Source organism: Notolepis coatsorum, assembly GCF_963971535.1.
Source record: "Notolepis coatsorum genome assembly, chromosome: 6".
Classification (NCBI taxonomy): Eukaryota; Metazoa; Chordata; class Actinopteri; order Aulopiformes; family Paralepididae; genus Notolepis; species Notolepis coatsorum.
The window spans coordinates 133,992,982-134,016,560 of NC_140170.1; the positions used below are offsets into that span (position 1 = coordinate 133,992,982).

The 23,579-nt window shown below is 43.9% G+C and overlaps 1 protein-coding gene across 2 annotated transcripts in view; it reads left to right on the forward strand.

Moving 5' to 3' along the window:
- The window catches only part of quob (quattro b), a 125,168-nt gene extending 101,996 nt beyond the window's left edge, over positions 1–23,172 (forward strand). Inside the window, exons 18-24 of one of the 2 annotated variants that reach the window (XR_014619792.1) lie at positions 3,924–4,094; positions 4,712–4,889; positions 6,565–6,681; positions 16,698–16,937; positions 20,512–20,839; positions 22,639–22,684; positions 22,879–23,172. Coding sequence is in view for 1 of the 2 variants with exons in the window: in XM_084316601.1 (XP_084172727.1) it covers positions 3,924–4,094; positions 4,712–4,889; positions 6,565–6,681; positions 16,698–16,937; positions 20,512–20,798; positions 22,639–22,671 (1,026 nt within the window). In the remaining variant the exon portion in view is untranslated. The remainder of the gene's footprint in view (positions 1–3,923; positions 4,095–4,711; positions 4,890–6,564; positions 6,682–16,697; positions 16,938–20,511; positions 20,840–22,638; positions 22,685–22,878) is intronic. The other variant, XM_084316601.1, reaches the window with a different exon arrangement.
- The last annotated feature ends 407 nt before the right edge of the window (positions 23,173–23,579 follow it).

Below are 23,579 nucleotides of genomic sequence, written 5' to 3' on the forward strand. Positions count from 1 at the left end.
GCTATCTTGGACCAAAGGAATATACATTAGATTAGATTATAAATACTTTTGGCTTCCAAGTGCAATAGTCATTTACAATGTACAGTTGAGTAAACTGGGTATAAAATATATAAAGTAGTACTACTGACTACCACCACTGAGAGTGCTAATCAGATGTATGTCCTTCATTGCTAGTTTAGCATTAGCATCTGGAGGTATATAGGCTGCAGTCACAATAGACCTATCTCAAACCCTGCCCCTTTTCTTGATCCTCCAATCACAGCTGTCGCTTACCTCTGACTTCCTCGTACAAACTTTGTTTGTACGAGGAAGTCAGAGGTAAGCGACAGCTGTGATTGGAGGATCAAGAAAAGAGGGCAGGGTTTTGAGACAGGTCCATTGTAGCTGGCGCGGTCAACACTAGTCGCCGCCGGGTTAGCTCAGCAACGATTGTGCGTACTTTTTGTTATTGTGTTTATCTTTAGTACTTTTTTTATAGAAACAACGCTGGCATCGACGAAATATGATCGCCAGTCACTGATTGATTTAAACTCCGGCCTGAAAGACGGGTTTAACAACACTTTTTGCCAAAACTGGCCACCAGAGATTCGACGCAACAACAACAAAGACCATGGCGGTGTGACCAAACGGAAAAACACGGTGTGGCAAACGTCCGTAGCATGGAGAATAAGATGGGCGATTTCCGTGCGAGGGTCCGCTTTGATCGAGACGTGAGAGATTGCAACATTATGTGCTTCACGGAGACATGGCTTAAATTAACTACTCCAGACCACATCATCTCTCCGTCGGATTCCTTCTCAGTCTTCCGAGCGGACCGTACAGAAGAGTCCGGTAAGAGAGTTGGAGGGGGACTATGTCTTCTGACCAATAACAACTGGGTCAATCCGAAGGAAGTAAAGATTCTGTCCCATTCATGCTCGCCGGACCTGGAGCATTTGTCGATTCAATGTCGCCCGTTTCACCTCCCCCGAGAATTCACCGCCATTATCATGACGGCGGTGTACATTCCACCACAAGCGGATACCGTCAGGGCCCTGGCGGACCTACAGGGACATCTAAATAAACAACAGAACAAGCACCCAGACACAGCCATGATTATAGCTGGCGATTTCAACCAGGTGAATCTGAAGAAAGTGATGCCAAACTTTTTTCAGTACATCGCTTGCACCACCAGGGGAGGAAATACGCTGGACCATTGTTACACCCCGTTTAGAGCCGGTTACAAGGCAGTACCGGCCTCTCCATTTGCTGGAGCAACGAGCACATCTGATCACGACGCCATCTTGCTCATACCCGCATACAGGCAGAGATCACGTGACGCTGTAGTGTCACGTGAGGTGAAGTGGTCTGACCTATCAGAGGCCACGCTACAGGACGCACTTGATGACGTCGACTGGGGAATGCTTCAGGCGAGCTCAAGTGGCGTCAGTGAGTTTGCTGATGTTGTCGTGAGTTTCATAACAACACTAGCGGATAGCATTGTACCCACGAAAAAGGTTTGGGTCTTCCCGAACCAGAAACCGTGGGTTGACAGTACTATCCGAGTGGCTCTGAACGCTCGCACCACTGCTTATAACCTGGGCAGAGCGCCAGGAAACATGGAGGAGTATAAGGCTACAGTCTACTCTGCGCAAGGCTGTAAAGCTTGCTAAGAGGACATATGCTGACAAGATAGAGGCACAAATGGTCCAGAACGACACAAGAGGTTTATGGCAAGGACTACGGACGATAACTGACTACAAAGTCAGCGCCCCCTCAATGGGGAGTTCCGACGCCTCTTTCCCGGACCAGCTCAACTCCTTTTACGCACGGTTCGGTGCAAACAGTGGCGACGCTAGCTCACCGGCTAATGACGTCACTGACGTACCGGTTGTCGTGGAGGGGGGGGGGGCACTCTCTCAGTGACGGAACACAGTGTGAGAAGAGCATTTAATGCGGATGAACACCAGAAAGGCAGCTGGCCCAGATGGGATAACAGGACGTATACTTAAGTCCTGTGCTAACCAGCTAGCCCCAGTGTTCACCACCATATTTAATCTATCCCTGGCTGAGTCCGTGGTCCCTGCCTGCTTCAAGGTGTCCACTATAATACCAAAGAAATCCTCCCCAACAGGTCTTAATGACTACAGACCGGTGGCACTCACCTCTGTGGTCATGAAATGTTTTGAGAGGCTGGTTAAGGATTACATTTGTGCCTCCCTACCCAGTGATATGGACCCTTTGCAATTTGCATACAGGCCAAACAGGTCCACTGACGATGTGGTCTCTCAAGTACTACACAGTACCCTCTCTCACCTAGACTGCCAGAAGGGGGGCTATGTGAGACTGTTGTTCATTGAGTACAGCTCAGCGTTCAACACCATAGTCCCCACCAGACTGGTGGACAAGCTGATCGAGCTGGGTCTGAGCTCTGCTCTGAGCGCCTGGATACTGGACTTTCTGAGTGAAAGGCCCCAGGCGGTCAGGGTGGGGGGTCAGACCTCCAACACCATCACCCTGAGTATCGGGTCCCCCCAGGGCTGTGTTCTGAGCCCCCTGCTGTATTCACTATACACACGATTGTGTGGCCAAGTTCAGCTCCAACTCCATAGTGAAGTTTGCGGACAACACGTGGTGGTGGGGCTGATCTCTGACAACGACGAGAAGGCCTACTGGGAGGAGGTTGATGCACTGGAATGCTGGTGTCAGGACAACAGCCTGCTCCTGAACATTGGTAAACATTGGGGGTCCACATCTCAGAAGACCTGACATGGACAACACACATAGACTCAGTCGTAAAGAAGGCGAAGCAACGCCTCTACCACCTGAGACAGCTAAGGAAGTTCAGAGTATCGGGGAAGATACTCCAGTCCTTCTACTCCGGAGCTGTAGAGAGCATCTTGACTGGAAACATCACTGCCTGGTATGGAAACAGCAAGGCACAGGACAAGAAGGCCCTACAGAGAGTGGTGCGCTCAGCTGAGCGTACTACGGGTATTGCACTACCACCCCTGCAGGTCTTATATAACAAGAGGTGCAAATCCAGAATAATGAAAGACCATCACCACCCCAACAACAGCCTGTTCAAGCTGCTGCGGTCAGGCAAACGCCTGCGAACACCAGCAACTAGGACAGAGAGACTTCAGCTCAGCTTCTTCCCCCAGGCCATCAGAGTCTTGAACACTGAACTCTCCACACACAAGCACACATGAGCACACACATAACACACACACTGTATACGCTCACACACTAACAGTCACTTTAGCATGAACACACACACACACATGCTGCACACGCTCACACTCAACAGTCACTTTACACAATGAAAAGGTCACTTTAAAAAAGAAAAAAAAGAACGGGAGTGGTTCTTGTATAGTAAATAGATGGATATAGCAAGTTAGCATAAGGACACATAGTATAACTGTAGATTGTATAGTATAGCATTGTATAGTAGTGTACAGTACATAAGACCCAGTGCCTCATCCATAGCTAACATTGTATTGGACCTTAGCATGTCTTACCATGCTTTTTGTAAACTTTATGTACATTATACCTGTTATGTCTTATTCTTATTACTTGTATTATTGCACAAATGTCTTATTCTCATTCCTATTCTTATTACTTGTATTATTGCACAATCGCTGCGGGCATGACCCCCCGCATTTCACTGTATGCTTGTATGCCGTGACAAATAAAACTCTTGACTTGACTTGACTTGACTTGACTTGACTTGACTTGACTTGACTTGACTTGACTTGACTTGACTTGACTTGACTTGACCATTAATTTGTGCTAAGCTAGGCTGGCTTGCAGCCGGATAGCTTTCTACTGAACACAGAGAGTAAATTGTCTCATTGTCTGACTCTGGAGAAGATGGTAAGCTCATTTCCCATAATGTTGACCTGTTCCTTGAAACACCTATCACCTATTCTCTTCTCCTATAGGTCAACCTGAAGGAACAGGGGCAGCTGATTCGCCAGGATGAGTTCCTGGTGTCGTTCAGGAAAAAGAAATGCTCCCGCCACATCTTCCTTTTCCAAGACCTCATCCTCTTCAGCAAAACCAGGAAGACCGGCGTCGGCAATGACACATACATCTACAAGCAGTCCTTTAAGGTACATGTAACAGAGTCATCTTCTCTTGACTAAAACACAGTTTATAACACTCCAGTTTAATTTCTTTATTATATTGCTGATAGCAGAGCTGTCCCTAGACTTTTGTGGGCCCTAGGCAAATTCAATGATGATTTGTTTATAGCTTACAAGCACTCTGGGGCGGAGTCAACCACAGCCACTACTCTAGTTATAAATGACATTGTATCAGCCCTTGACAAAATAAAACATTGTGCTGCCCTGTTTGTAGATTTGTCAAAGGTGTTTGATACTGTTGACCATTTTCTTCTATTACAAACATCCCAGTGTTGGATTTAATACAGGTGCTTGCAGTTGGTTTTTAACTTTTTATCTTAGAGAATTCAGTCTGTGCAAATGGGAAATTCCCTATCAGAGCTTCTACCCATCACAAAAGGTGTCCCACAGGGATCAAGCCTGGGCCTATGGTCTTGTTTACCATTTACATACAAATATATTGTCTCATTTCTGAGCAGTTGTACTGTACTGCCAATTCTGTGCAACTGGCCACAAAAAATTTACAACTCTCCTTTGATGCCCTGCAAGATGCACTTATTATTCTTAAATTGGTACTTAAATTCATCTGTGTTCCTCTCCCTCAGACGTCCGACATAGGGATGACCCACAACAGCGGCGAGAGCGGCCTGTGTTTGGAGATCTGGTTCCGGAGGAGGAAGAGCCAGGACACGTACGTTCTGGAGGCGGCCCGCCGTGAGGTGAAGGGAGCCTGGACCAAAGACCTGGAGCGCATCCTCTGGGAACAGGCTGTGCACAACCGAGGTACACTGATACATGCACACATAAACACAAACACATGTTGAGTCTTGTTGCTGGCTCTGTACATCAGAGGTTGGTATTCATCTGGTCATAGTCAATGGGATGACAGCAGGCAAGGGCCACGTGTCCTTTAAAAAGGTACAGTTGAAGATACTTAGGTCCTGATTTAAAAATGATTTGATCTGCATAAGTATCTGTACCTCCAAATTAGAATGCTATGCTATTCACTAACCAAACATGGAGTACATCTAAATGTGCAAAGAAAACATCTCTGCTTGGTTCCTGTGTCTTTTCTACTTAATTGTAGGCTACTTGTATTTGTAGCAACTTATTATCAGGCTACTTACAGTACTCTGTACTGTCGTTTTGTCCTCTGTACGTATTTTTGGGGCGACAGTGGCTCAGGAGGTAGAGCGGTCGCCTGGTAGTCGGTAGGTTCCCGGTTCGATTCCCGCTCCTCCCGGCCAGCGTGTCGATGTGTCCTTGAGCAAGACACTTAACCCCTAATTGCTCCCGATGTGTGGCTTGGCACCTTGCTTGGTTGCCTCTGCCATCGGTGTGTGAATGTGTGAGTGAATGGGTGAATGTGAGAAACTAAATTGTAAAGTGTTTTGGATAAAAGCGCTATATAAAATGCACCATTTACCATTTATTTTGGCAAGTACTGTATGTTGGAGATTCAAGAATTTTAGCTCATTATTGTTGAGCAACTAGCAAGCTAACTCAGAGCAAAAAGCTGAGTGTGATGCATGCACGTTGATGGATATAAATACTAGTGTAGGGAGTTCTAGTTTGTATGCAGGGCTGTCTAAGAAAGTGGACTTGTTAGGGTTAGGCTAGTGTGTATGCAGGGCTTTCTAAGAAAGTGGAAGTGTTAGGGTTAGGCTAGTGTGTATGCAGGGCTGTCTAAGAAAGGGGACGGGTTAGGGTTAGGCTAGTGTGTATGCAGGGCTGTCTAAGAAAGTGGATGGGTTAGGGTTAGGCTAGTGTGTATGCAGGGCTGTCTAAGAAAGGGGACGGGTTAGGGTTAGGCTAGTGTGTATGCAGGGCTGTCTAAGAAAGTGGATGGGTTAGGGTTAGGCTAGTGTGTATGCAGGGCTGTCTAAGAAAGTGGCAGTGTTAGGGTTAGGCTAGTGTGTATGCAGGGCTTTCTAAGAAAGGGTTAGGCTAGTTTGTATGCAGGGCTTTCTAAGAAAGTGGATTTTTTTTTCTTTTTTTTATCTACTTTTTCTCCCATTTTTCCATATTTTCTCCCATCCCAATTTCGTATCATCCAATTCAACCCTCCCCTGTCACGAACGCTGTTTCTTGCCTCCCACAAGCCGGCTGCAATGTGGACTAAGTCATACATAGCACAAGTCCCCTCCGGTACTTGAGGTAACAGCAGTCGCATCTTTTCACCTGCGCAGCTCGATCTCTCAGTGGCGAGGAGTAACGCGTAGGAGGACTCAATGTGTATTAGTACGGACGACCAGCTAAACTGAAAGCAATGTGGAGCGCTGGGCTCGAACAGGCGAGCCCAGCGTCTCCAGTATGCGTGGTGAGCGCCTTGCCCACTACGCCACGTAGCCGCCCTAGAAAGTGGAAGTGTTAAGGTTAGGCTAGTTTGTATGCAGGCCTTTCTAAATATTATTTCTATTTCAATCCATTTTCTTGTTTCTCACATACTCCCTGCCAGAGGTCCGTATGCAGGAGAGAGTGTTCATGGGAATTGGAAATAAACCCTTCATGGACATCAAGCCCAGTGAGGCAGCTATCAACGACAGAGCCATCAACTATGTACTGATAGGAAGAGGTAAGGTTTATCAACAACACCCATATCCACATATCACATTACTCATAACTAGGGATGTTCGATATTGGCTTTTTTACCTATACCGATATTGTCCAACTCTTAATTTCCTATACCGATATCAACCGATACCGATATATGCAGGGTTTATTTCAAACAATAAACAATAAACAATAAATATAAACAATAAATAATAATTAAATTTCTTTTGTTTTAGATAATTAGCTGTAAAAAATAAAAACAATTATAAAGTTAGATCAAATAATAAACAAAACAGTCTTTTGTCCGAAAAGGAATAGGAAGAAGCAATACAGATGTAGCCCTTAGGACGGCCTGCACTGCCGGGTGGTTCCCGGCGTGTGCCGCATTAACGGTATCAACCAATAGGGTGCTTGGCAGTGATGGGCAAGCTACTTGGAAAATGTAGCAAGCTACACTACAAGTTACTCTCGATTAAATATAGCTCAACTACAATGGAAGCTATCCCCAGATAAATGTAGCAAGCTACACTACAAGAACATGGCAAAAATAGCTAGCTACATCGGCACTTTTTTTTTTTTTTTTTCTTCGTGATCAAGTTTCCACCAAACAGGCACGCAAAAAAAATTGTTTATTTGATTGTTTATTATAAAACTGAAACAAGCCCTCGTCTGGCTTTTTGTGTCATCCTTTTAACATGAACTTGTATTATGTACAAAATCCAGGAAGGCAAGTTTAGCTGGGTGCAGCCTCTACAAAAGAAAAGAAAGAGACCATTTGGTTTTATCAGTTTTTATAGTATAGTTTGTTGATTACTTTTGATGCAGTAATGGTCTTTTTCTTTTCTATTCTATCTTTATGTATTATTTATCCCTAAACTCTGCATCTTCTGAAACCTGCCCACTTTATCAACCAAAAACACACTTCTTCAATATCTGAATTGTAACTGTTTTACTTCATTTTACTAGTATTATGCTACCATGTATATACTACTACCAACTATGCTAATATGTCTATACTACTACAGTATGTACTCAGAGTATAACACTCAAGCTTGACACTGACAAACAATACTACTTATCCTTGGCTGCTAGATATGTACCACTCCTGCTGACTTGTTGTACACAATTTGTAAGTTGTGTAAGTGTCAGCTAAATGACCAAATGTATTTAAATATGTAACTCACAAAACATTCCATGGCCCCAAAATCATGTGGGGACCCCCCCTGGGGGTCCTGTCCCACAGGTTGAGAACCACTGCTTTTCCCTCTTTTTTTCTTTTCTCCACCCCCATAATATTGTTCATTTTCTGCCTACAGTGAAACATCATCATGATAGCAGCTATCTGTTAGTTAAAGCTGTTGACAAAAAGTGTACTGACTTGTGTGCTGTTTGGGAACCGTTGATTTTCATCAGCTCACCTGAATGTGTTCTCAAGTTAGTGCTGGTCGTGTGGAGAGCAGCATATGTTTTAGCCGTTTTTTCAGTCAAACTCATAAATGTGTCCCAGATAGGGCCATGGAGAGGCATTGTTGTTATTGACATCATCATCTTCATCAATGCCATCGAACCCCTCTGCCATTTCGCGCGGACTGGTTCATGTAATCCGTTAAATTGCATTCATTCATTCAGTACGTCTGTGTTTTGATTTTCACTTCCTGATTTGCGAGTGGAGTCCCGCCCTATCCTGCCTCTGATTGGCCTACCCGTAATGTTTTGGCCTACCATACCCAATCGTGAGTCGTCATACTCATATCTAAACCAACCAACCAATCATAGTGGGTTTTTTACGGGGAGTTTTTTTTTCTCCTCACAAATCTTTATAGTACTCTAGACTGTTTCTCCCGACAGTAGCGTGTAGCGTTTCCTCGTCGCTACGTCACTACTTCGTTCTATAAATAGCTCCGCTACAGAGACCGCTACCCTGGTTAAAAAGTAACGACGCTACCATCACGCTACTGAGAATTGTAGTTAAGCTATGTAGCGTCGCTACTTGTAGCTAGCTACTGCCCATCACTGGCGCTTGGGTTGCACCAGGTTACTCTCGTCTCTAGGTAAAGGGGAGGGGAGAAAAAAACCGTTGTGTTCTCAGCTTGAGTGCTGTGTAAAGAACAATCCCATTTCCAAATGTCCAATCTAACGAATTTCATTTGCGCATAATATGCTTAACACATTGGGCGCCAAAAACGCTTTCCAGCGTTATTGCCCGCCATGCGTTGACCGCCAACATCGCTGTACAGCGTTTTTTAGATCAATATTTCATTTTTTCGCCATGGCATTCATAATTCATCCACCCAACCCCCGGTGCCCTAGCGGGACCCTAGATGGGACTGCAACGGCTCAATACCGCCGACTGGTGGATGGTCGGGCGAGTTACACTCTCGCCAAAACCGGATGTTGTCATCGGTGCGTCGAGGAAATTCCTCCGGCAGTCACATCCCGCTACGGGACACTATAGTACATATGGATCGCTGCCATAACGCAATAATCGATATGATTTCGGCGTTTATTGCGCCATACAAACCGGAAATGGATCTAAGCGATCGGCGTCGAATAATTGGGATCTTTCTCCTCCAGTATCATTGGCGCACGGTAAGAGAACAGTAACGTTATTTTCAACCTGATTGTGCATTTCCTTGTTTGCAAACAGTCTGATCAATATATCCACCCATACTACATAAAGCCGTTACTGATGATCAAGGAATTATAAACGACCCCCCCCCCTTTCCTCCACGCATGATGAAGCATAATGTATACCAATCATATACATTTGAATGTGTTAATATAGCGTGTATGGGAAAGAAACGCCAATCGATAATCTATCATATGCGTTTGGGCCTATAACTAGCGTTTTTGGAATTACAGCAAAAAAGATTAAAAACATACTTATATTCTCGAAGGTATTAACACAACAATGTATGAATGAAAAAGTATAACGTTCCCACATCCTGAACGATAGATAATCGATGTTGAATGGGCCATAGTAATGTCAATATACCAATACAATTTAAACGTTATGGCCCTGCAAAGAAGGTAAACATCTCCATAGGCTTACAATGCTGGCAGAGAGTGGTATAAGATGGGCACAACCCCCGGCGGTCAATGTGTTTGTTAAATGTGATTATAACAGACGGCTGTTAATGTTGGGCCGCAGACGGCCGTCGGAACCTTAAACTGTTAAGCCCTAGCCCCATTTTCTGAAAATCTGCCTAAAAATACACAATTACAAATGGAAGATTGCTCCACTTCTACAAGGTCCATTTGCATGTTCTTGGTGTCTAGGGACATCTATGGATCTCAGGGAATGTATTCCCAGTGTCAGAAATATTGTGTCTGTTACTAGGCTTGAGTAAATTGTGATGAAACAAAGGAGAATATAAATTATGATTTTTTTTTTATTCTTTGATGGTGAATGCAAAAAATGTGCAGACATGAACAACTAAAAAAAATCTAAGCAAATTAATAAAGGGAAGATGATTAAACAGAATGTGTTGTAGATACAGTACTGAATTCTGCCATCCGGACACATGCAATTTGAAATATTATTATAGAATATAGAATATCAGGCCTATAAATGACCTTATTATAGCCAAATTGCACATATAAATGGCAGAGTTCAATTTGTTCATAACATTTTCAATCATCACAAAACCTGTGTATTCAAGTGTATTTTTTGTTTCCCAAACACCATACATTTAATTTTTCAGATTCAGCAATAAATTGTCGAACCACAATTTCAGCTTCACCCAATTCTGCTGAGATAACCTCCAACAGCTGCTGCAGATTATCCCCAGATCAAAATATATTACTGTAGTCGTAAACACAACAAATCTCAGAATACTGGAAACATTATGTCATTAATATACAAAATAAAGAATTTTGGTCCTAGTATTGACCTAGTATTAAAGCTATTGTATCAAAAGCTTTCTTCAAATCAATAAAAACACCCACTGCATACTTCTTGTTGTCAATTTAACTAGTTAATTCTTCTACTGTAATTCCATTAAAGCCAAAAAGAAAATGCAGCTCCGCCGTCATCCCTGATTCTGCCATTTCCTCTGTCACCTCTGGTTCTGGAATCACAGAAAAGTAACAAATAGATACATTATTTAGATTAGATTTATTGACCTTTGCAGGACATGTTATAACATTATGTATGTGCAACACAACCCCAGCCATCCCCACACCTCACATTCAAGTCCACATTTTTACACACCAGATCTACACATACCCATACAGTAAACACATACACATGAATACAGTATTTACATGCACATACATTTATGTGTTGAATTGGTAATGGATATGGCATTATGTGGTCTGAGTTGTTCTCACCTAAGTTAGAAGGGGTGACAGGCCTACTACATGTTCCCTCTCCTTCCTCGTCGGACTCGTTGTCTGAGCCTGGGATCACAAAGGCTTGTTTTAGGATGGGGTTTGGTAAAATAGAACATTGTGCCTGATTTTTTACAGTTACATTACCTTGGTCAGCAGTAGGGATGGGTACCGAATTCGGTACTTTTAAAGGTACTTACCGAAACACGTCGGTACTACCGAGTATCGATTCACGTGAGATACCGTTGTCGGTATAAAAAATTAAATATATATGTTAAGTCCGATGACGTCAAGGTTTCGTTTATCGCTAAACGAAACCGCACGAACGCCATGTGCGCAATTGCGCACAATACATGTTTACCTAGAATTTGACTATAGGTAAAGCAGTCGGGCAATATGGCAAGTCGAAAACGGTCGCAAGTGTGGTTACACTTTATGAAAATAGATGCTGACAACGCTCTCTGCAACATTTGTAACGCGACGTGCAAAGCAGGGAAGGGTAATACAAGCAACTTGAGGAAACACTTGGTCAAACACAGCATCTTTTTGAAAGCTAAAGATTGTAGCATCTTTGATGCAAAGAAATGCAAGCCTAATGAGCCTCTCTCTTTGGGTGTTTGCAATTCATGGGGACTGGGGAGTATATGTCTCTGATATCTTGGTAGTGGGCAGGTTGTTAGAAAGTGTAGCTCAGTTTCCACATCTGCTCTGTCTGACATGGCTGTTAGCCTAGCCACAGAGCGTCTTTAGAGGAGAGGAGATTGAATCCGGGACACAATGGGACACTGGCTCTGTTCATGGTCACAAATGGATTCCAGCTTCATTTATTTACTACAGATGACAAACGTGTTGTTTCTTTTTGACATAATTGCGCCACACGGAACAACTGATCACTACAGCCCAGCATCATATTACTGTAGCCAGTCTCTTGAAACACTACTGTCTATCTCCAAACTTCTACTCCTCTCGAAACGTTCTTTTGCTATGTGCTCGCGCTGCCGCGGTGGGTTTTATTTTTAGCGGTCGGCTTACTCCTTCCATAGTTTCACATATTTGTAACCCGTTTAACGTTCTTAAGCTGACGTTAGCTAACCGTCTGACATAACGTTAGCTCCTAGGGCTATATGGCTCTGGGGCTACAGTGCAAGCAGAACACCGGCACAACTCAGGACAGAAGAGTAGAGGATGTGACGTCGGTAAACAAGCCACACACAGAGTGTGGAGTGAAAATAACTGCTAGAATACTCAATTAGCAGCAGAGTAGTTCATTGCTGCTAGATTGTTTGTTTGTTTAATCAGTTGTAAAATACTTTACATCAGTAAGATGTAAATAATAATAAAGTAATAATAATACATTATTTATTTATTAACACTTTGAGTGCCACACCGGGTTTTCCTTTTTACCCCCTTGATGCCACGGTCCACTTCAATGTTAACGTTAATATCGCCTAATCTATGTTTTAAATTATGGCTATGTGTCTAATCTGCCTGTCGCTTATCAAAGAACACTTTTCCAGTCAGTGCTGTCAAGGCAGATTGGTTTTTTATCGCTTCATTTCATTGAAAAGCACCCGTTTTGAAATAAAAAACAGTTCATTCTAGACCATTCTGTGATAATCGTCTTTTACTGGAATATTCCAGAACGTTGATATTCGTCGGCCTATTTATGAATCGTTTTCAAATAAACGCTAGATGATCAATATTATAAGTGCACGCAAGCACATTTGTGCCGCGCACGGATAATCGCCGTGTTCATTTCCTCTTGGACTTTTCCAGTGAAACAGAAAGAGCCCATTTCACAAAACAGCCTATATCTTCATCAAAATTATTCTGATTATCCTAACACTGATAACATAGATTCCTTACCTGACATCAGATGGTATCCAACTGGTATATTCCAATTCCTGATCACCATTCGAAAAAATCGATAAGTGTATGGATTAGGGATGTCCCGATCCGATCACGTGATCGGAATCGGCGTCGATCACGTGCTTTTCAGAGTATCGGGGATCGGGAAAAAATAATAATAAAAATCGGCAGTCAAAAAAAGAAAATTTTTATTCAACAAACATGACCATGTCCACGTCTTAAACTCATACGGAGGCCTTCGTTTTGGTTTTAAATTACATATAATATATCATCATTAATGTATTTATTGTCACACAGAGCAGAATAATTTTCCACAACAAACACATTCCCCTTTAATTTTCACCGTTGCAACAAACACCCTTTTAATTTAGACGCTACACGCTACACGCGGCTCGACCACAACAACAACAACACGTCGCTCCCGAAACACGGTTAATATCCACTGACTTGAGCAGCTAGACTTAATGTCAGAGGTTTGGAACTAAGCATTTAAAAATAGAAAGTCAAGCCAGTTGCAATGTTTGCAAGGAGGACAGCCGGCTGGAGGCGAAGTTTTCAGACTAACTTTTGGAGGATAACGTTACGTGACTGAGGATGATCGTCGGCGTTTCAGACCAGAATGGACCATTACGTAAGTCGAACACTGAATGTATACTAATGTGCAAACATATATTGAAACTTTTAATATTTCTCATATGAAGCAGAAGCACATTTCTCAGGGTGAATGTAATAACAAACGCCTCCGCGCTCGCGCCCCGGATATAGGCAACAGATGGGCTTGTCTCGCTCCACCAGTTTCTGACAAATGCGTCAAAATTGATTACTAATGTGAAAGATCGGATCGGAAACGATCGGATCGATAGATATTTAAAATCACATGCTCGGGATCGGATCGGAAGCAAAAAAAGGCGATCGGGACATCCCTAGTATGGATCCAACGTGATACAGTAGTACACATGATTCCGCGGGGCTGAGAGGCTCCAGAATGAACTGTGGTAACCCCGGCTGGATCAGTGGACTGGAAAATGTGGAGTACCGGATTTTTTTCCCCATCCATTTTCATTGAGTCCATTCCAAAATCCCTTATGTCATCTGGGAGACGATAGGGGCCGCTTTTTTCCACATATGATCGCCGGCGGTGCTCGGGTATACTCGGGTAGGCTCGCGTGATGCAATATGATTTCAGATCGATAAAAAAAATTAAAAAAAAAAAATCCGAGAAATCTCGTGAGTGGCTTACAACATAACTATCGGAAACCCGATATATCTCGTGTGTGGCAGTGAAAGTGTTAAATATTAAGTTTGGAATTTTCTTTTACAACTGAGGTAGGTAGATACAAATTTTAGAGACTAAAGTACAGAAAAAATTTACCGTTGGGTACCGGTATCGATTCGCAGGTACCGGTATCGGTTCAAATGTGAACGGTACCCATCCCTAGTCAGCAGTTCCGCCAAACCCTGCCCACACTTCCTCCGAAGTGTCTGAGTCTGAACAGGAACAATTTAAATAAATAACATTAGTTGGCGAAGGGATGTGTGTGCTAATTTATTATAGCCCATTTCTGTTGTAAATGTCGGTGGATAATCGTACCTGCTTCTCGACTTGGCATCCATTCCGGCTCATCTGGGTCTGGCTCGGTTATGTCGCTGTCTGTGTATTTGTGCTCTGGATGTACTTGCGGCAGCTACGACGCGGTGAGACGCTCCTAGCAGACCGGCCATCAGTCACCCCACTCGGCCCTGCCTGGCTTGGCCCAGCGGTTGGAGTTGGAATTTGTATTGTATTTACCAGAAATGCGGACTCCAGCATGGTCTGGCAAAACCGCACCTTCTGGGTAGTCTTCAGACCAGGCTGCAGAAACAAATTAGTGGGGGGGCATAAAATGTTCTCGGGGGGCACAATGGTTTTTCAACACAAGTTCCCTTTTATACGTTTCAGCTGGGACAACGGCACTGTGGCTTGCTTGGCGCTGCCCACGGTGCTGAACTAAACAGCAGAGAGGCAATTGAAAAATCTAATTTCTCTCTATCTTAAGAACATTCACTTATACAAAAACAGACTGAACGGATATATATAACAGACCTGCTGGGGCAGCGGACTGAGAGCAGGGGACACAAACAGGCTGGATAAGATGGTCAGGAAGGCCAGTAGCGTGGTTGGGGTGGAGCTGGACTCTAGCGAGGGTGGCGGAGAGGAGGAACCTTGCTAAGCTCCAGGCCATCAGGGAAAACCCCTCCCACCCCACTATACACAGACTTGGCTGACAGGAGGAGCATGTTATCGGCTCACACTACCTAAATGCAGCACTGAACGGCACAGGAAGTCCTTCATTCTGACAGCCATCAGACTATACAATGCATCACTGTGCCTCACTGCATCACTGAGCACAGAGTGACAGTTACCATCTTCCTGGACTCTTACTTTTTAAACAGCACTGTGCAATATTACACCTACTGTAGACTTCAGTATATTTTTACTGTATTTATTTACTGTATCTTTTCTTCTATTTTTATTCTATTTCATTTTCTTCTATTCTTAGGCCATTTGTTTTGTTATTCTTATTCGTGACTTGTTCTGTCTAAATGTTTAATGTTGAGTGATTTGCAGTGTAAAATTTCCCTCAGGATAATACATTTCTATTCTATTCTATATCTTTGAAAAGTCTCCATTTATTCAACACTTCTGAATTCACTGACAAACTGAACTGACAAAAATAAGGTGCATAAAAAAGCAAACAAAATTCCTCCACAGGCTACTCACCATCATTAGTAGAGCGGCAAGCGGCGTTTGGGGACAGAGTGAAATCTTCTTAAAACACGGCCCCTCTCCACTCATTCCTGAACTTTTTTGTTAAGTCCTTCTCAAATGCCAACTGAATTAAATTGGCCTTGCGTCGATGAAGCATACTAAGGCGATGTTCTGTAAAGACGTTCTTGAGGGTAGAAAACGAATTCTCACAGAGTGCCGTGCTAGCTTCAGTAGTGTTGTTGTTGACATCAGTGCCCACTAGGGCTGTCCCCGAATAAGGATTTGGATAGTCGACTTTGATTGAAAAAATAAAATCATTTTTTTTTACCAGGGTGGGCACAGCTGACTCAGTGGGCGGGCCCGGCCCCCTAATGCCCGCCCATGGCGCCGGGTCTGGACTAGTCTTGTGTTTCCTCTTCATGATCTCCAATCGTTTGCTACTGTTCTCAATCATTCCTGAATTTCCCCAAGTGGATCAATTAAAGGAATATCTTCAATAATGCCACCTCTCTCACAAACCGTTTGCTATGTCTGTGCTCTGTGAAGTTCATGGGGACAACGTTTCTTTTCATTTGAATTCACCAATCCTAGGCCAGATGTACTCAAAAGCTTGCCCAGCTGCTAAAGTTCATGCAGAGTTCATGGGGACAAGACCCCCCCCCCCCCCCCATGTACTCAAAAGGTAGGCGAGACTGCCACCTATCGGATTCGATTGTCATTTATTTAACAAAAAAATTAAACATAAAACGAATATACTCGTTATTGGCAGTCAATGAGTTAATGGAAGCAGATACAGACCAGCTGGCCTCGCTGTTTCACTAAGTTAGGCTAGCTTGCAGCCTGATAGCTTTCTACTGAATTAATTAGTATCTATCTTCTTGTCTGACTCTTGCATTTCCTGTGATTCTTTTAAAGTAAAGACCTAAAAGGACATTTTATCTTATACATTTTATCACTAGTAAAAGTATCAGGAGCATCAGAGCTGCTCTGGTGAAGGTTTTGAACAGATATTATTGTGGATTGTGCAAGAATATATCAAACGATTGCACACTCCTACGTTCAACTTCAATCTCATTTGGTCTCCTCAGAGTCACAGGGCGGGTTTCCTGGCGTGCGGCCCGACTCCATTGGCTCAGGAAGCAGCTTGTCTTCCTCTGGCAGCCGCCACTCTTCTTCTTCTTCATCTTCTGGACGAGGGTCCATGTCCCCCGGCAGCGGGTACCTGTGTGGGCCGAAGCGGAGAGGCGTGGTGGGGGGTTCCAGGGGATACTCTGGAGCACTAGAGGAAGACGACCTGGACCAGGAGAGCGGGAGTCCAAACCTGCTGAGTGAGTAGCATTTCTGTCACTATAGACCCAGGGAGTCATGTGACATGCCTAAGACATGCCTGGTTCAGTCTCTACTACAGGAAGGTTCTCAAGGTTTATACGGTTCAATGTATTCAATCAGTCTGAAATTTGAAGGGGGAAGAATTGAGCATAATTATTAAATAAGTAATGGGTAGGGGTGTAACGGTACACAGAAGTCTCAGTTATATAGCATTACTGGCCTCGCGTCTCGCTCTTCGCCATAATTAGTCAATTATTTTAATAAAGTAGGAGATGTCCACAAACACGCCACAAGAGGAAGCCCCACGGACCTGGTCCCGCCGAGAGTCAGGACATGCATGGGGAAAGATGCATTTTTTTACTCGGCTACGGTAATGTGGAATGCCCTGCCAACATTTATAAAACTCCTGAACTCCCCTCTCGGATTTAAATCCGCCCTAAAAACATGGCTCAGCAGCAACTCAAATTGGTCTTAAAATGTTTTTTTTATCTCTTTTATCATAACTTGGCTTTTATTTCTTTTATCATGAGTTGCTTTTAAGGGTTTGCGGATTTTCTTTTAACATTAGTTAACTGTATGAGTTGTCAGGTTAGGTGTTTTTATAATTTTTTTTTTAGAATGCGTCCTGTCAGTGTACATGTCCATTTGTGTTTCTGTGCCTTTTTATGTTCCATGTATGGACCACAATGGAAACAAGCCTTGGCTTTATTGTGTTTTATCCATTTTTGACCTGCGTTATTGACACTGTTATTGTCTTGTCTTTTTAAATGTTTTTTTTGTCATACGATTTGTGTCAAAATAATGTATTCAATTCAATTCAAAGATATCTCTTATCTCCAGCACCTACTGTGCTCATGAACAAAACAAATGCACCCATGCACCTGACCAGGCCCCGCCCCAGCATCCTCCTATAAGACGCCGGACATGGTGCACTCCATGACCTAGTTGTTATGAAATGCAGAGAGAAATTGAACAATGTTGGGTTTTCGCCGGAGATTCACCAGCCCCTGGAATCTTCTCGGCACATCCTAACAGCGCATCGGGCCTGTCCTGGGTTTCCTCGTCTCCTGACAGCGGGCCGAGGGACGTCGCACGGCGGCTAGCTGTTGGGCTAGGTCGCGCACAGGTAGGGCCTGCGCTGCCAGGCATTAATGCTAGCATTTGTGATACTGCTTGTTGTCCCATGAGACAGCCGAGTTGTGTATTGGCACGAGGGGCAGGATATTTGGGAAAACATGGTCGTCATGACTCTGTTTTGGGTGTTTTCCCAGCTATCCTAGTGCGCGCGGCTAATGCTAATGCTACAATGCTGGGTCTCCGTTTCAAAGGTTGTCAGTAGTGGGGCTCGAGACCTCTTGAGGCAAACAGTGCGGGTTCCCCCGACCTCGCCTTCGCCAGGCCGGGTATCACGTTAGTGCCTCCCACGGCCGGAAGACCGGCGGTGGTCTGGCAGGCGCGTGTGATTTGGGTGGTAGTAATATCACTGCAGGGCTACGGTGTGTAGGAACCCACCCTACCGGCCTATCTTGCATGTCCAGCTGTAGAACAGTTCCTCAGCAATCCATGCTGGCGAGGTGTTCAGTGGGGGAGCTTTTGTCACCCAGTGTGATGTCAGCTTCCCCCGTATCAAACCGGCCCTTTCTGTCGGGGTCCCCCCTTGGGTGCGATTGCCTCGTTGGTAGTGTCGGGGTGCGGTATCCCAGCTCCACGAGACTCCCTGCTCGCACGGTTGGCGAGTCCAGGGTTGGCAACGCACAGCGGGTGGGACCGGGCCACCTATCTACGGTTTCTGGCGGACCAGCGCCAAGTGGCGGCGGGTGCGCGTGGGATTATCATCACATATGGCTACAGCAGTGCCATATGTCGAGGTGGATGGAGAGAACGCTGAGGCGGGGACTTGTGTTTACACAACCCCACCTGTTTTCAGGTTTGGTACAGACCCTATTGTCAGGGTCACCAGCAGTGACAGCTCTGGCCGACGAGATCCAATCTCTGTGGGCGAAGCAAGCCATCGTCGTGGTCCCAAAGGAGGACGCGATGCATGGCGTTTCCTCCCGGTATTCTCTGGTGCCCGAGAAATCGGGGGGGGGGGGGGGGGGGGGGTGGTGTCAGACCCATGCTGGACCTGTCCCATGGAAGGTTCAGCATTTTGACCGTCTCCCACCTGTTGAACGCTGTCAGGTGGGGGCCTGGTTCTCCTCCATAGACCTGTAGGATGCGTATTCGCATCCCGATCTTCCATCCTAGGGCTTAGCTACACTTCCTTTGCAGGGTTTAGCGTATGGCTCCCCGCATCTTCACCAAGTGCGTGGAGACCGCACTGGGGCCTCTGCGTCGTCGGGGGTTACGAAGTGTATTCTGCCCTGGACGACGTTCTGGTCCTTGGCCGTTCAGGGTAGATCTCCAGGTCTCATACCAGGCAGGTGGTGGAATTCCTCACCAGCCTGGGTTTTGCTGTAGACTGGAAGTAGAGTACTCCTCTTCCAACGGGTGGAGTACTTGGGCTTATTCTAAGCTCAAGGTCTATATGGGCATCCCTCTCAGAGCGGCGGCGAGTGGGTGTTCTCGGCACGCTCAGGAGGTTCCGTCCTAGGACAGTTACGGCGCTGTCCGTGATGCGCCTGCTCGGTATGATGGCATCTGCTCACTCTGTGGTCCCTCTTGGCCTCCTCTTCATGAGGAGGATACAGAGGTGGTTTTCCAGTATGGAAATAGACCCGGTGAGAGGCAAGTGGAAGCGGCTGAAGGTTCCCATGTCAGTACTGGGGGACCTCGCCCTCTGGGGAGGGCCTGGGGCCCTCACCAGCGGGGTCCCCATGAGCAGCAGGCTGTCACACGTCACAGTCTTCACCGACGTCTCCCTCACGGGATGGGGGGGGACGTGTCGAGCCAACGCAGTAGGGGGCAGCTGGCAAGACCATGCTGCTCGGTCTGCGCTACATTCAATGTGTTGGGATTGAAGGCGGTCCTTCTGGTCCTCAAACGGCTCGACCACCTTGTGGTGGGCAAGCATGTTTTGGTCAGGACGGACAACACGACGTCAGCGTCGTATATTGTCAGACAGGGTGGAGTGCGCTCCCCCCGTCTGCACCGGGCGACGTATAATATTTTTATGGCGTTTTTGAAGAGCACAATTTAGTCCCCTAATGGTAAGAGTGTGAGTATTTCTTTCAATCTGACATTACAAAAAAAAAATTATCCATCGAAATCAGTGTTGTTGCTAATCATTGACATATGCTAGACTGTAATAACCCCCCCCCCAGAAAAATCCACTTTACATTTCATATATTGAACATTTAAATGTGTGTGTTTTTTTAACAATAATTTGTGATGTCATCACAAACACTGGCATTTAAAGGGTAAAAATTAAAATAAATTCCAGAATGCAGGAAATGAAGTCTTTGTAACAAAAATCTTCCTGGTGGGGGGACCCCCAGACCCCCCGCTTAAAAAGTGGCCTGACTGGGGCTATATTTCGCACAATTTTCTGGCCTGAATGATTTCCCCAGTCCGGCCCTGGTACTGTATATGTATGTATATGTTCTTTCATTCATAAATCCCCCTCTATTCCAGTGGACAGCTCTGAGTCGTCGGGAGACAGTGTGAGTAACTTCAGCAGCTCTGGACTCAGCTACCACTCTGTCGTGGGAGGAGAGGCAGAGGACAGCTCATCTATCTTCACCTCCACCAGCTCCATCAGCACCGCCAAGGAAGTAGCACCACCCCACCCGACAGAACCCTCCCCAGACCTTCATAAACCATCTAGCCCTGTCCGCGCCCGGGAGAAAACCCTGCCACCGGTCGCACCCAAGCCCAAACCTAAACCACTGTGCCGGAGCAAGGAGCCATCATGTGACAAGGTGTGAGACGATACAAACCCCAGCATCAGTATTCTGTCCAGGTACTAAAGGGATAGCTCTGGGCTGGGTTTCCCAGTTTCCATTTAACATTTTAGGAAGGTTTCTAAGGTATACCTTTCAAAAGGAGCTCACTCCTGTTGCCTAAGGGACAGCCTCAAAGTATGTCATAAGTTGGAGCTGTCTATGATTGTGGTGCTAAAAGGTGTATCAATTGATGTCATGTGAATCGATTATCTAATCTTTATAGGTTTATGAATTACGTTTGAATTTAAGGCTGTCAAAGTGAACGCACAATTCTGTTAATGCCACTATTTTTTAACGCACGATTAACGTTTTAGAAAAAAGAAGAAAAGGATGTTTTTTTTACTAGACTTCACCCGTGTATTATTGATACTCTCATTGATACTATGTTTGTTTCTGACTCAAAGTGTGTGTGTGTGTGTGTGTGTGTGTGTGTGTGTGTGAGAGATAGAGAGAGAGAGAGAGGGGGGGGGGTGTGAGTCCTCAGCCCTTGTGTGGGTGAATGTAACAAGTTCCCAACGTTTTCTTTCCCTCATTGTTTTTAATTATTATTTTCTTTTAAGTTATTTTGTGCATCACTCTGTTTTGAATTTGATGCAAATTTGCAATACATGAGGGTCATCATTTTGTGTTAAATGGCTGCATAAAGCAAGCATTTGTTGACTATCAAACACCTGGCAGGGCCAGGCCAAAACACAGAATCACAAACACAACCTAGACACAAAAGCAATGACACCATAAACACAACTAGACACAAAGGCAATGACACACAACAACCAGACAGGGGGATGACATCAAACACAGACAGGGATGGCCCAGGATAACAGAATATTAGAAATCCAATCAATTATATGAAACCAACATAAAATGGCAGACCGCACCATCGGGCTTAGGTCACCAGAGGGAGGTAGGGAGCCAATGTCAGGAGGAGAGCACTGTCCAATGTTATTCTCATGCCCGGTCCAGCCAGGGCCGGGCCTTGGAACGTAACAGATACGAGTATTAAAACTTGAAAAATATCCGTTTAAGGTAGATTTAGAAAAGGGGAAAAAATGCAATTAATTTGCAATTAATCGCGAATTAACTATGGACAATCATGCGATTAATCAGATTAAATATTTTAATCGATTGACAGCACTAGTTTGAATATAATAATTTGACATCAAATATACTACTAATATTGTAGAAGCTATGCCTACTAAAGATAATCTGCTAATTTATTTAAAACTATAGTCACACTATAGTCAATCTGTTGGCTTTATATGGCTAATAAGACCTAATGTGGCTAATAAGACCTAATGCGGCTAATAAGACCTAATGCGGCTACTAAGACCTAATGTGGCTAATAAGACCTACTATGGCTAATAACACCTAAGGTGGATAATAAGGCCTAATGTGGCTAAAAAGCTCAGCAACTAAAGGAAGAATTACGTAATGAATAGAAATATTGAATAAAAGAAATAATGATGAAAACCTGACTATCCTCGGGTCTGGCGCTGATTGAGTTAAGGTAGAGTGTATGATGCATGTACAGTAGTAGTAAGGAGGCTCAGAGTCTCAGGTTAAAACAATTAGTAATTGTATCATTGAAAACGGGTCCCACAGACCTGAACATCACACAAGGGTTAATCACACTATTGTATTTTGGTAAATAGTTAATACATGGTTCCATTGTATTTTGGTAAATAGTTAATACATGGTTCTATTGTATTTTGGTAAATAGTTAATACATGGTTCCATTGTATTTTGGTAAATAGTTAATACATGGTTCTATTGTATTTTGGTAAATAGTTAATACCTGGTTCAATGTGTCTCTCAGGTTCCTGTTGTAGGAAAGTCCACTGTGGTCTGACCTGTGACACCAGGTATGTTTTTCTTTCAGTAGCCAACATTACTGAAATGTTTTGATATTGAAGAATATTGTATGACATAGTCAAATGTTACTATTAATCCTGTGCATTTCTATAATTCTAACATATGAAAAGTTTTTTATTATTTGTATTTATTTATTTATTTATTTATTTATTTATTTATTTGTATTACTTTTATTTTACTACAGATTTGGACACATCAACATGCAAATAATGCAGACAGTGGCTCAGGAGGTAGAGCAGCTGTCTGATAGTCGGAAGCTTCCCGGTTCGATTCCCACTCCTCCCAGGCAGCGTGTTGAAGTGTCCTTGAGCAAGACACAACCCCTAATTGCTCCCGATGTGCAGGTTGGCACCTTGCATGGTTGCCTCTGCCATCGGTGTGTAAATGTGTGAGTGAATGGGTGAATGTGAGGAACAAGATTGGGTAACACTTTATAATAACACAGATCTTTATAAGGTATTTGTAGATAATGAACGAATCATGAACAAACCATTTATATACAATCGTAAATTATTGTTAAATCATTTATAACTATATTTGTATAACATTTACAAATTAGTTCTACATTATTTATAACTCATTATCAACATTGTTTGTACTTGATTTGTTCATCATTAAATAATGTTGTTTAATGTGTAGTAACACATTTGTAGATGCTTTGAAAAATGGATATGAAAAAACGACTACCTCCATGTATTTGTTCATGTTCAACTAATTATTTGTTAAGACATTCATAAAACATCTATAAATCATTTGCAGATGCTATTGTGTGCCCTAATCTAAAGTGGAGACTATTTATCATTAACAAATGTCTGACTAATTAATAATTAATAACAGTTAATTATTTGTTGACTTTTTCATCACCTGTTACAAATGTTGTTGACA